The sequence below is a fragment of the Rousettus aegyptiacus genome, unplaced genomic scaffold (assembly GCF_014176215.1).
Source record: "Rousettus aegyptiacus isolate mRouAeg1 unplaced genomic scaffold, mRouAeg1.p scaffold_m13_p_1, whole genome shotgun sequence".
In the NCBI taxonomy this organism is placed as follows: domain Eukaryota; kingdom Metazoa; phylum Chordata; class Mammalia; order Chiroptera; family Pteropodidae; genus Rousettus; species Rousettus aegyptiacus.
In genome coordinates this window covers 21,042,104-21,054,865 of record NW_023416284.1, presented here as the reverse complement: position 1 = coordinate 21,054,865, position 12,762 = coordinate 21,042,104, and the positions used below count along the sequence as shown (strand labels likewise).

General features: G+C 50.5%; 1 protein-coding gene across 5 annotated transcripts in view; it reads left to right on the top strand.

Annotated features, from left to right (window-relative positions):
• CSMD2 (CUB and Sushi multiple domains 2) overlaps positions 1 to 12,762 on the top strand; it is a 544,176-nt gene that overhangs the window by 312,633 nt on the left and 218,781 nt on the right. For all 5 annotated transcript variants that reach the window (XR_001597587.2, XR_001597586.2, XR_001597588.2 and 2 more), the window contains exons 11-12: positions 1,154 to 1,257; positions 4,487 to 4,599. Coding sequence is in view for 2 of the 5 variants with exons in the window: in XM_016150537.2 (XP_016006023.2) it covers positions 1,154 to 1,257; positions 4,487 to 4,599 (217 nt within the window). In the remaining 3 variants the exon portion in view is untranslated. The remainder of the gene's footprint in view (positions 1 to 1,153; positions 1,258 to 4,486; positions 4,600 to 12,762) is intronic.

The window sequence follows — 12,762 nt, the reverse complement described above, 5'->3', positions numbered from 1 at the left end:
CTCAAAGACCTATGTATCCTGCCACCCGCTGTTTAAAACTTCTCCACTTCTCCTCCCTCAGGATGAACCCCAACCCTTAGGGACAGAGTTATAAGACTCTCTGGGCCTCACTCCAGGCAAACTTTTTGAGGTCTGGCCCTTCTTGAGTCACCTCCTTGCACTGAATGCCCAGCCACATTGTCTGCCCTCTCCCCTAAGTGTGGCAGCAAGCAGTGATGCTCAGTTTGTGGACCTGCCATTGGCAGACACTGAATGACCGCTTGTTCTGGAATGTTCCATGTCTGCCACAGCTCAGGCCTTGTGCATCTGACTCCTCAGAATACCTCCCGCCCTCTCTTAGCATCCCAACTTTGTTGGCCAGTCTTCCACATCCTTCAGAACTCTCTAACCCCACTATCACGAAGCACCTCCCCTCCTGCTACCACCATAGGACAGTGAGCCACCGGCCTCTCTGTGCTCCCACAAGCCCTCATCATAGTGTCCATCACCCTGTATTGTGGTTTTCGGTTTGCTTTTCTGGTCTCCCCTGCTCACCGAGGGCAGGGACAGTGTTGTGCTCACTGTTGAAACCCCACCTCCTAGCCTGGCATATGGTGAGTGCTTAGTAAATATTTGTGGAAGGCAAGACTACGACAAATTTGTGAGAAGACTCTTGTCGAAATTCCTTCCTTAAAAATTCATTTATTCAACAAATAAACAAAGAGGATGGAGAAAAGCAAGCTGAGACGAGGCTGAGAGAGATGTCTGCAAGTCCCTGGGGGCAAGATAGCTAAGATTCCACATGTGGCCTGAAAAATTGCCACCAAGCTCACGGGGATTTCTGTGCATTAAAGCGTGAAGAAAGAGTCCAACATCTCAGAGTTGGCCAGATGTGCCTGGTGTTGCCATGACAGCCCCCAGAATTGAGCAGATGTGCCATGAACATTTTTGGAAAACATCAGGGGACCCCAGAGACTAGATGGCCTGGAGAGAAATAGTTCACACTCAAAAAGGTGGCACGGAAATGCTTGTTTGGATTGAGAGTCTTGTGGAATGGTGTCTCGGGGATCCTGGACATCAGGACATAACAAGGAAGCTTCTTACTATCCTCAAGACTCTGAAAGTCTCTCCCAGCAGCCCCTGCCTGGCCCCTAATCCCATGCTCTCTCCCTAGGTGATCAAGTTGGCCTTCGAGGAGTTTGACTTGGAGAGGGGCTATGACACCCTGACGGTCGGGGATGGTGGGCAGGATGGGGACCAGAAGACGGTTCTCTACATGTAAGTGAGCGGAGCGTACGGTTGGGAGGGTGGGAACCTGTGTACCTGGGCTGAGGGTGGCGGGACCATCTTGCTGGCTCCTGCCTGGTCCTCCAGACCACACTGCAACCAGGACAGGTATCCCACAGTGCTCCTGGTTTCAGCAACGATCCCTTCTCCTCTCTCTAGTCCAACCAGAGGAAACAGAGCACTGGACCAAATCCTCACTAGAAAGAGTACAGAATGAGCGATCTCTTGGGGAGCAGGGAAATAGAGATTTTGCATCTATACCTGGAGCAGTCCACCTGGCTGTCTGCTACACAGACCCTGCTGCTGCCACCCAACAGTTTTTCCTCACGGCCAAGTACATCTGTGGCAATCTGACTTCAGACAGAGACAATGAAGTGTTTTTGCTAACCTCCCTGGACGCCCAGAACTCTCTGGGAAGCAGGTGGTTCCAAGGAGTTGGGATGACTTAGACATAGTACCCACATTTTCAGAGCCCAGAAAGGCTAATACGACACAGTCTAGTCAAGGGAGAGGATACCTCTGTTATGTTGGGTCTTGGCTCTTGGGGGCCATTTAGCTCCTCCTTCGCCCACTACCATTAGCCCAACACGAAGCAAGATAATGCTCGTGTTCAGTGCATGTGGCACAGAGCGACAGACAGGCATGACCTCATCCTTCTTCCCTGCCCAGAAGGAGTAGGTTTTCACATACATCGAGCACCTACTATGTGCCCGGGCTCTGTGCTGGGAAGTCTCACATCAGTTACCTCACTTAGTCCCTACAACAGCCACGTGAGAAAGGCATTATTATCTCCATTTAACAGGTGGGGAAACTGAGGCCCAGTGGTTGCTAAGATGGTTGGTGGCAGAACCAGCACTTGACTTTACATCTTTTGATTTCAGTGAAGGACAGTGCCCCATGCCATACCCCCTCCCAGCCAGGCTTGCTCCAGGCAAACACACTGTGGTTCTAACGGTGAATGAAAAACGGCTACTTGATAATAGCTGACTCGTCTTGGAGCTGTTCTGTTCTGGGGAGCTTCCCACACCTCCCCCACACCTACCTGGAGAAGATTCTAACAGGACAGTTAAAGGACTCATAATGTTACTCACTGAGTCAGCTGACATGCCTGGAGCCTGGGTTCTCTCAGGAGAAAGGAATGGAATGTGAGCCTGAAGGGTGCCTACCTCTTGGGTGTCTGCCCCCTACCTACGCCACTGTATTAATCAGGCTTCTTCAGAGAAGCAGAGCTAATAAAGTGTATATAGAGAGAAAGGGATCTATTGTAAGGAATTGGCTTACACGATTATTGAGGCTGACAGGTCCCAAGATCTACAGGGTGAGTCGGCAAACTGAAGACCTGGGAGAGTGGTGATGTAGTTCTAGTATGAATGTCAGCAGGCTCAAGTCCCAGGAAGAGCTGATGTTTCAATTCAAGTCCAAGGCAGGAAAAAAAATAAGCCAGCGTTCCTGCTGGAGTTCAGGCAGGCAGGAAGAACTCTCTTTTACTCAGAGGAGGGTCAGCCTTTCTGTTTAATTCAGGCCTTCGATTGAATGGGGTTCGCCTACATTGGGAAGAGCAATCTGCTTACTCAGTCTACCATTCAAGTGTTAATCTTACTCAAAACCGCAGATACACCCAGAATAATATTTGACCATATACCTGGGCGTCCAGGGCCCAAGCGAGTTGACAGCATCAAATTAGCCATCACACCCACCTCTCCCTTCTTCTTGGTGCTTCCCCATCACTCACTTGACCTGGTTTGGTGACCCGTATGGTGTAAGTTTAGTGTGCCCAAGAAGCCAGGATCCCAGCTTTGTCTCCCCCTGCAACCCCTGTGTGCTTTGCCATAGAGAGAACCTCACAACAGCAGAACTGAAAAGATTCTTGGGGATCATGCAGCCCAATCCCTTCATTTAACATGCAGTAGAAAAGCACAGATAGACTCAGCCATTTGCCCAAAGTCCCACAGCAAAGAATGGTAGAGCCAGCATTTGTACCCGGGTCTCAGGACCAGTCTAGTGTGAGTGAGCTCCCAACAGATTCTGTAGAAACACAGGGGCTCTCCTACCCCCTCCTTTACAGATCTCTTTAGGCCAACATCGGTCTCAAACCTTCAGGGAAATACATGCAAAATAGCCAGGCTTCTTTGTTGTTCCAACTGGGTCAAACAGGAAAAGCAGAGGCCTTGACCTTTTCCTTTGCTCCCTGCCACCTTGGAGTCAGGAGCCAGCCCTGGCCTGGCCTCAATCCTTACCCATTACGGAATGTCAGCGCTTCTAGCCCAGGCATGTAACACAGGTCAGGCTGGTGTATCCTAGGTGGTCTGTTCCAGTTCCAGCCCCATAGCGCTCATGGTGTGATGAGCATCTCTATACAGCCACTCAACCCTCCCTCCCCAGCTTTGAGACCCCAGGGTAGAGCAGCCCCATTAATCTAATCACCCCTCCACAACTCGCCAGTCCCCAACTGTGCTGGTGATTTGCCTGGTCTCCACAGCAAGAGGACGCCAGGTTTCTTCTGGAAACCCCAGCCCATGCAGTGGACTATGGCTCTGCCACTCTCCAGTAAGCTGACCTCTGGAAAGCCACTGCCATTTCACACCTTTGTTTTCTCATCTGTACACTGGGGATAATACAGCCCCTACCTCACTGGCCCACTGGGGGTATTAAATGAGATAATGGATGGAAAGTTGTCTCACTTGAGTAGGTACCTGGTAAATGTGGGTTGCATCAGAAGCTTCCCCATGCTCAAACTGTCTTTTTCAGGAAAATATGGCCCTAGGGTGACAGCTGCACTTTAAGTATCACTTCTCAAAGTAGAATAAGAGGAGGTGTCTCAATGAACAGATGGCTGGGTTCGACCAGGGAAATGGGTTTCTGCCCGTGTCTTTTCTGCAATATAGTTCACCTAAGAGATTGAAGATTGCAGACGCAGATTTGGATCCAGGTAGCTCTGTCCCCTGAGCCAGTAAGGACACAGATCTCTATTGCAAGTCGAGGGGTCTGGGCTATGGAGTCGCAATTGAGATTCAGGGTCTGCCTGTGGCCGAGGGGGAGAGATGCTAAGTCTCCCAGCACATAGAGGACACATACCTGGGCTCCAGTGTCAGAAGCACTGTGGGGCTCAGAATTTGCCCAAGTGGGTCTGTCCCCTGCCTTTAGATGTCGTTGGTCGGGCAGTTATTCTGTTGAGGTGCCATGGCGGGGTGCATACCTCTCAACCTCTGTCTCCTGGCAGCCTGACAGGTACATCGGTCCCGGATCTCATTGTCAGCACCAACCATCAAATGTGGCTCCTCTTCCAGACCGATGGCAGCGGCAGCTCCCTGGGATTCAAGGCTTCTTACGAAGGTAACTGCTCTTGGGGAGCTGATCACCTTGCCCTGGAATCACATGCTTGGGGTCTGGATTTGGAGCCAGTGAGCCCTGGGTTCAAATCCTCGTTCTGGCTGGCACTAGCTGCCTCTCCTTAGGCATGTTGGAGTCCGTGACCTCTCTGAGCCCCAGCCTTCTTCTTTGTCCAGTGGGTCTCCCAGATCGTTTTGAGGATTATCTTGGAAAAATCGCTTAAAATGCTTGACTCATAGCACCAGGCACAACATCAGTTCCATCCCCAATTCATATTTGACTTGCGTAGACCTTTAAAAGGTCTCACTTATTTTCTATCTTTAGACTGGAGATAGTAGCTTCTCAAGCTACCCTATCGGAGTATCCAAGCAATGAGTGACTGGGCGCACAGGGCTAGAGACAGACACCATTGGTGACCCGAGAAGGATACACACGAGGGTGACCTTCATCTCTTGGTGGGACCAAGCATTAAGGGAATGGTAGGCTCTGTGGCCCAAGAAATACCACCATCAACACCATTCTGTGCACTTGGCAAACCTCCTATTGGCTGATGACCGCTAATGCCAGTCTCCACAAAAGGGAGAGCAGAAGCCATCCCCCACGTATTTGTTAAGGCCCTGTTAGGTATCTGATTCTGGACCAGCACTAGGGAACAGATGCACGAGATGCAAGTCCTTGTCGCAAGGGGCCGGTATTCTAGCAGTGAGACAGGACGTGTCTGAGTGTCCCAGGGCTGCCCTCATGAAGTACCACAAACCGGATAGCTCAAAGCAACATAAATGTATTCCCTCGTAGTTCTGGAGGCTACAAGTCCAAATTCAAGGTATCAGGAGGGCCACGCTCCCTCTGAGATTGTGGACAGGATCCTTCCTTGCCTCTTCCTGGTTTCCATGGTGACCCTTCCGGCCACCCTCGGCATGCTTTGGCTTGTAGCTGCAGCACTTCAGTCTCTGCTTCTGTCGCCACGCACGTCCCTGTGTGTTTCTCTCCCTGTCATAAGGACAGCAGTCGTATTGGATGAAGGGCCCTACTCCACTATGGCCTCATCTTACATTGGTTACTTCTGCAAAGAGCCTATTTCCAAATAAGATGTCACATTCACAGGTACCAGGGGTTAGGATTCAACATTATCTTTTTGGAGACACCATTCAACCCATAACAGGAGGAGAGCGCGTATTTCCAGCACTAATGCTGTCGTACGACAATGCCCACCGGGGTAAGGACAATGAGTTACTGTCCTCAGAAGAGGACGTATGTGTCTAAGTGAGAGAGAACAAGGAGTCCAGGAACACCTACTGAGGGACAAGTGCCAAGTTCAAGTCCTGGTTATGTCACTTTCTAGCTTCATGACAGGTCAGGACGCCTCTCCAGGGCTCCATTCCTTCCTCTGTGAAATGGAGATGATAATGCAACCTAGGTCGCAGGGCTACCGGGAAGATGACGTGTAGGTAAAGAATGTGAAAATAAGAAATATTTCAAACTGCAAAGCAGTGAGCGGGTGACTCGTGAGTGAGTACATAGGTAGTTAGATGTGTGGGCTCCTCTGGTGTGTAAAGAAGCAGCCATGGAACAATGGAAAGAACACCAGCCGAGACACCGGCAAATTCTGATTCAGATCCACAATCTGACACTTCACAGTTGCCCCTTGAACGACGTGGGGTTGGGGATGTCGAACCCCTACGCAGTCAAAAATCCACATATAACTTTCGACTCCCCCCAAAACTTAAGTTGTCCCTCCATATCTGCAGAGAATTGGTTCCAGGACACCCCACAGATACCAAAATCTGTGGTTGCTCAAGGTCCCTATATAAAATGGCACACAGTCAGCCCTCTGCCTCCGTGGACAGAAAACTGTACAAGGACTTATTGAAAAAAATCCACGTTTAAGCGCACCTGCGTAGTTCAAACCCGTGTTGTTCAAGAGTCAACCGTACTTTGAAAATGGAAATGGGCTTGACTCAGAGTTTCTTAAGTTTCCCCATTTCTGAACTTCTAAGAACGTTCAGCAGCGAGTGTTTCCAGAAGTGGGGAGGGACAGACCTGTGTCATCCACATGCCCTTAATCTGTCCATATTTTCCCAATGGCTTGGGTAGGACATAAATAGCACGAGCTTGAAAGGGATGCCAGTACACCAGTCAGCATGCAGAAAGATCTCGATGGGGAAGGGGCTGTGGGCTAAATTACTAGAATCAGGTGAAGTGGGAACAAAGATCTAGTCCGTTTCAAGGTTCAAAAAATTAGCTCCCGGAATTTATCCCATGGAGTTAGTTGTGCTTTATTCTCTTCTGATCGTGCATCAGAGAATCAAGCTTCGATGGGGGGGCCTCAGATGGGTAAGAAGCAAACTTAAGTCGAGCCCAGTGAGAAAGGTTAACAACCCCCTGAATGTTTATTCAGGAGGAAAGTGGACTCAGAGAAGACTTGAGAGTTGTATTCAAATGTCTGAAGGGTTGTTATGTGGGAAAGAGGAGTTAGACTTGTTTGATGTGATTTCATTGGAAAAGAAAGGCACGTACTTCTGTGCCAGAAGCTTTATGTTCACTATTTTGGGGTTTTCAGTGTCATGCGAAGACTTGGGGTACCCTCAGGGACCGCCAGGGTGGGATAGGGGATGCCTAGCGGAGAGGGTCTGACCCTGCCTCTGTTTCTTCTCTGTTTTCCTCTATTTCTTGTAAGACTTTTTTGAAGACGAGATTTGTAACTAAACACTAGTTTGAAAAGCACAGCTTCATCTCGTAGCTACGTGATGGCTGGTCTTTTACAGATGAGGAATTGGAAGTTCAGAAGGGTGACGTTACCTGCCGGGTTCGCACACAAGTCTGGAAGTTGGCAGAGCTGAGATTCAACCCTGTGTCCCTCCGGCTTCAAAGCCCATGATTTACCCCCTATATGGAGAGCTTCCAAAGTGACAGAATTTCAGTTTGTTTGAATCTTTATAGAAGTCAAAGCTTTACCCCAATCAAATGGGCCATCTATCATGGGCCCGGATTCCTTGTTACTAGAAGTTGGGGTGTTGTTCATTAGTTCTTGTCCATTTCACTCGGCCAGTTTTGATTAAGCTTCTGGACTGTGCTGGATGCTGGGGTTACAGTACCAAGCAAGTTAGATGCGGTCTGAAAACATACACTGTATGACTGCGGGTCACAGACTAGGTGTCAGCAAGACTTCTCCTTGGACCCATAACAAGTTATGAAGGGAGTCTGGGCCTTCAGAGACGTCGCTAACCAGCAGGTGACCACGTGGGTTCTGGCACAGAGGCAGCAGGTCCTGTGCAGATGGTATGGACTATGGAGTTGAGCCCTACCTAGTGAACCCAGCTTGGTCCCTGCTATGTGACCTCAGTTCCCATCTTAAAATGGAAACAATACAGCTGACCTTATAGGGTTATTGTTAAGAAAGTGAAGTGAGATCGCAGAAAGCTCCTCGCGCGGTGCCTGGCACAGAGGCTCCTTCTGCGCTTCTCCGCCCAGCCCTTCTATGATCACCACCGCCGCCCTCCACCGGGGCGTCCGTCCTCCTCTGCTGGTAAACACGTGGCTCCCTGCCTGTCCTCCGGGTGGCCTGTGCTTGCTCTGATGGACCCGGGTCCCTGCCCCACACCTGCACTCCCCACCCAGGCCCCTCACTGCCCAGACCGGCTGAGAAATGGGATGAGTCACTGGGGCCACGGTGCACCGCGTGGAGGCAGAAGTGGCAGGAGACAGATCCAGGTCACTGAGAGCGCTGAGGTCTCACAGTTTGCACCTTGTCCCGTGGGGAGAAGAACTTGTGAAGGATCAAATGCCAGGACGGCCCTGCCTTTTCCTTCTGTCCCTTCCACCTCTGACCTTTCATTTGAGGGGCGGAACGCATCGGTCTCACACCTTCATGGTGAGGAGCCCCCTCTGTTGGGAAAAAGGAGGGGAGTCAGTCCTCGGGCATCTGACACGACTGTGTCCCCTCCCCTCCCCGCTGCTCTCTGTGCGCCCCTCACCTGCCGCCTCCTGCTTCTCCTCCCCTGCTCTGGCTGCTCCCTCCCCGCCTGCCGATCTCCTGCACGGTGCCTCCCTGCCTTTCAGGACAGGCACTTCTCAGCGTCTGCCCTCAGCCTTCCATCCTCTTTGTCTAGAACCTTCCACAGTTGATCACGTCTACTCTCATGGCTTCCACCTCAACCCGAACACCAATGGCTTCCACATCCGTTCCCCATGTGTGCTTCCATCCACCTGTGACACGTTTTTTATAGCTTTCCCCTCAGACATCTCAAACCAAGCTCTGCTCTGGCTGCCATAACGAAATACCGTAGCCTGGGTGACTTAAGCACCAATTTATTTTCTCACAGTTCTAAGCTAGAAGTCCAAGATCAAGGTTCCAGCTGATTCAGGTTTTGGTCCAGGCTCTCTCTCTCTCTCTGGCTTGCAGATGGCTGCCTTCTCACATAGCCTTTCCTAGGTGCATGTACATGGGGGGAAGGGCAGGGGCTGGGGGTGGAAAGGAGAGAGAGAACAATCTCTCTGCTTCACACTAATTCTATAGGATCAGGACCCCAGCTCTATGACCTCACTTAACCTTTATTACTCCCTTAGAAGCCTCATCTCCAAATACATTCACACTGTGGGGCAGGGCTTCAGCTTATGAAACATTCCACCTATAACACCATCCAAAACCAGATTTCACATCTGTTCCCACACCCCCTGCCCTCGGGCCCCCATCTCGATAAACAACAGTACCACCACCCGTGCCATCTCTCCGCCTCCTCCCCACCCTCCCACCTCGTCCCAGATTCTGTCAGTTCTTTTTCTGCAGCGTCCCAGCTCCTCTGCCACTGCCATGGCTGAGGTCCTCATGGCCTCTCACTTGAATGAAGTACAGTCTTCCTCTCCTGACTCCAGTCTTCTCTTCCACCCCCATCCACCTGCCACATGCGGCACAGTGATCTTCCCAGAATCCAAATCTGGCACGGTTTCCTTCTAGGTTTTTTTTTTTTTTTAATGATAATTTCTCATTGCTTTTAGGGTAAAGTACAGTTATTCACTTGGCATCCCAAGTTCTCCATGATGGTAATTCCAAGCCAAATTCTGGTTCTTATGAGTCCATTCTAAGCAGAACTCCAGTTTATCAATCTCAACAGTCCAAAGGGCCTAGCCCAGAGCCTGGCACACAGCGCGGACTCATAAAAGCTCGGAGCATTACATTGTAATGACTTTTTACGCAGTCTTAATTGAGCATCCTTCCTCAGGACCCTCTCAATCCCCTTTTCACCCATTTTGCCATCTCTCGGCACTCAGAGGCCGAGACCCCACCCCTTCTCCACTGTCCCCTTGGTTTTGGGGTTGGACAAAGCCAGTTTATAATCGAGTTTTACCATCGGCTCTGTGCGTGATCTTTAGCCTGTCGTCTACATCTCTGAGCCCGAGTTTTCTCATCTGTGAAGAGGGACCGAAAAATGTTTTCCTCACAGCGGTCTTGAGAGGAGGACACCGGTGTAGTGAAGCGCCTGGCTCAGTTAGAAGCCTGCTCTCCTCCCTGCTTCCCCGGTCCTGCAGCGCCTCTCCCAACCCGCACCCATGGCCCAAGGCCTCAGCCCCTGCTTCGCCCTCCTTTTATCCCAGCTCCTGGCAAATTCCATGCAGCGTGGACATGTTGGCTCAGGAATGGGGGGGTAGCTGTGATGCAGATGTTCCACAGGTGGCATGAGGCACCTGGGGGCAGAGACCTCCCCTAGGCATTCCTGGCCCCATCAGCGACCACACTCCTTCTTCTCCAGTTCGGGTAGAGAGAAGCTTCCCTGAATGCGGAAATTGGGAGATTTATTTCCTAGAAATTCTTCTAGTTCTGCTTGTCACAATCCCAGGGCAGGATGGGGGAGGAGACTCAGGCTCCATCAAAATCTCAGTCCCCTCCGTGGGGACAGCCAGCTGTAGGAAATGCATTCATAGTTGCAATTGCTTTGCTTCCCAGTAGAATAAGAAATATTTAAGGAACAGGCAATTAGCACTTACCAGAAACATTATAAAATTACATACAACTTGCTAACAAGTTTTAGCATCAATCTAGGAGTCTCCTTGCCTCCTGACTCAGAGCCTGGAATCTGGCAGCCTAGTGCTAAATCTAGGAGGCCAGCCCAGGGGAGGGAGGAGCTGGAATCCTGACCCTGGGCATTATGCAGAAGGGATGCACAACAATCCAGGGTACTCATGTTGCAAATGGAGTCCCCTGGCTATTCAATACTGTCCAAGCCCCTATTATGTGTTGCAGACGCTGTTTAGGACATCGTGGCCAAAAAGACAGCAGGACAGTCTATGCCTTCCCCTAAATTATAGTCTGTCTTCATAAGAGTCCAGAAAGTGTGAGAAGATGGGAAATATTAAAGAGGGGCCGTTAGCCTTGTCTGAGGGCATCAAGGAGGGCTTCCTAGAGGAGCTGGTGCCTGAAACTTAGACTTGCTTAAAGGATGAAAAGGATTCGGTCAGACATCCCTGAGAGGGCGAACAGGTGGACTTAGGAAGCGGATACGTGAATGGGTTGAAGCTAAAACCTGCACAGAAATAAAGTTTGAGAGCAAATAAGGAGAAGATGGCCAAGACCAGGCCTCTGCCGCCAGCGCCTTCACCCCCTTCTCCAGAACTGCACTCTGCTGGTGCACACAGGTGAACCTCCTGAAAGATGGCGCCGGAGCTGGGCTGGAAAGGGAGCCACGGGCAGCGACCCAACATTATTGACACTGCCGCTTTCCTCCAATCGGCATGCCAAGCACGTGACCATTGTCGGCCCAAATCTGCTATTTTCTGGACACTTCTGCTTCCTCTTAATTCATCCCATAAGCCTAGAGGACCAAACTTTCTAACTTCAGCCGAGAATGGCACCGAGCCTGTTCTTAAGGCACTCACTGAGTTTCCATGACACCCTTAAAGCTTTCTCAGGCACTAGGAGCTAGGTTACCTGGATCCAGGCAAGAGCTGCCTCCTCTCAGGAAAGCCCAGCTGCCCATCCGTCCTGGCCCCTGGGGGCGGGATGGCAAACAGCAGAGGACACTGCATCATTAAAATTTGGCAGACAATGATTTGCCAATGAGACACACTCTCCACATACGTGGGCTTTTGCGCATAGCAAGCTCCAGTTTGGGGCTCACGTAGACAGCTTGGAGACGACCTAGATGCTCACATGTCTGTATTTGCCCCCTTTCTTTCTTCAGCCTGTGACATGCCCACGGCAGCGTAGTGGAGGAAGGAGACGGAGAGTAGAGAATGTCACCTGCTTCATCCACTCACACCTCCATCCTATTCGTGAAAACTGTGTGCAAAAAGGGGTGCGCACATACCCAGGGTTATACCTGCAGGTGCACCGTGGCGCTTGCCTCCTCGTGCCCTTCTCATCATCGGAAGTAGAAAAGTGGGGCGGGATGTGGCTCTAAGGCAATCTAAAGATCCAGGCATATGCCCACAGGTCGTCTTAATGCACCAAAGATGTCCTGATCACTCACCAGGAGTTTGAGTTGATTGAATATGGATCTGTGGTGTTTAGCATGCATAAGACTGTGCTTAGTTCCAGAGACATGTGCCTTCTGCTCTCTAAAGAACATCATCAAATCCCCGGCTCTAAGGAACTGACGACGTGTAATATAAAGCATAAATGACTTATCAGCCCTTGAACCGGGCTCTCCATGGCCTCCCTCAGACCATCTCTCTGGCCTCATCTCTCTTCACCATCACTTTCTGTCACGTTGAACTTCTATTCTCCAGATACTACACACTCTTCCTTCATTTCTACTTTCCTATTTCTTTCCTTCTATCCTTCCCTCCATCTTCCTCTCATCATTCTGCAAATATTTATTGAATGTCTCCTCTGTGCCTTGCACACCACTAGAAACTGGAAGTAGAGCCATTTCAAAAATACTGTCTTGGTCCTCAAGAAACTTTCCATTTAACAGGGAGAAGTATATGCCCAAAACTGCAGCACTGCAGTGATAACGGAAAAGTGTCCAAGGGGGATGGGAGTGAGAAAGAAAGGGCTCCTCGGTAGGCCTGGACCATTCACAGGAAGATCTCAGGCTGGGAAGCACTTGAGCTGACACTGAAAGATGATGCTTTGTCTGGCAGACAAGCAGGGGGTGTTCATTCAGGAAGGGGGGACAGCGGGTGCCGAGTTAGAGCCACATGAGAGCCGGCCGGGCTCTGCCAACAACA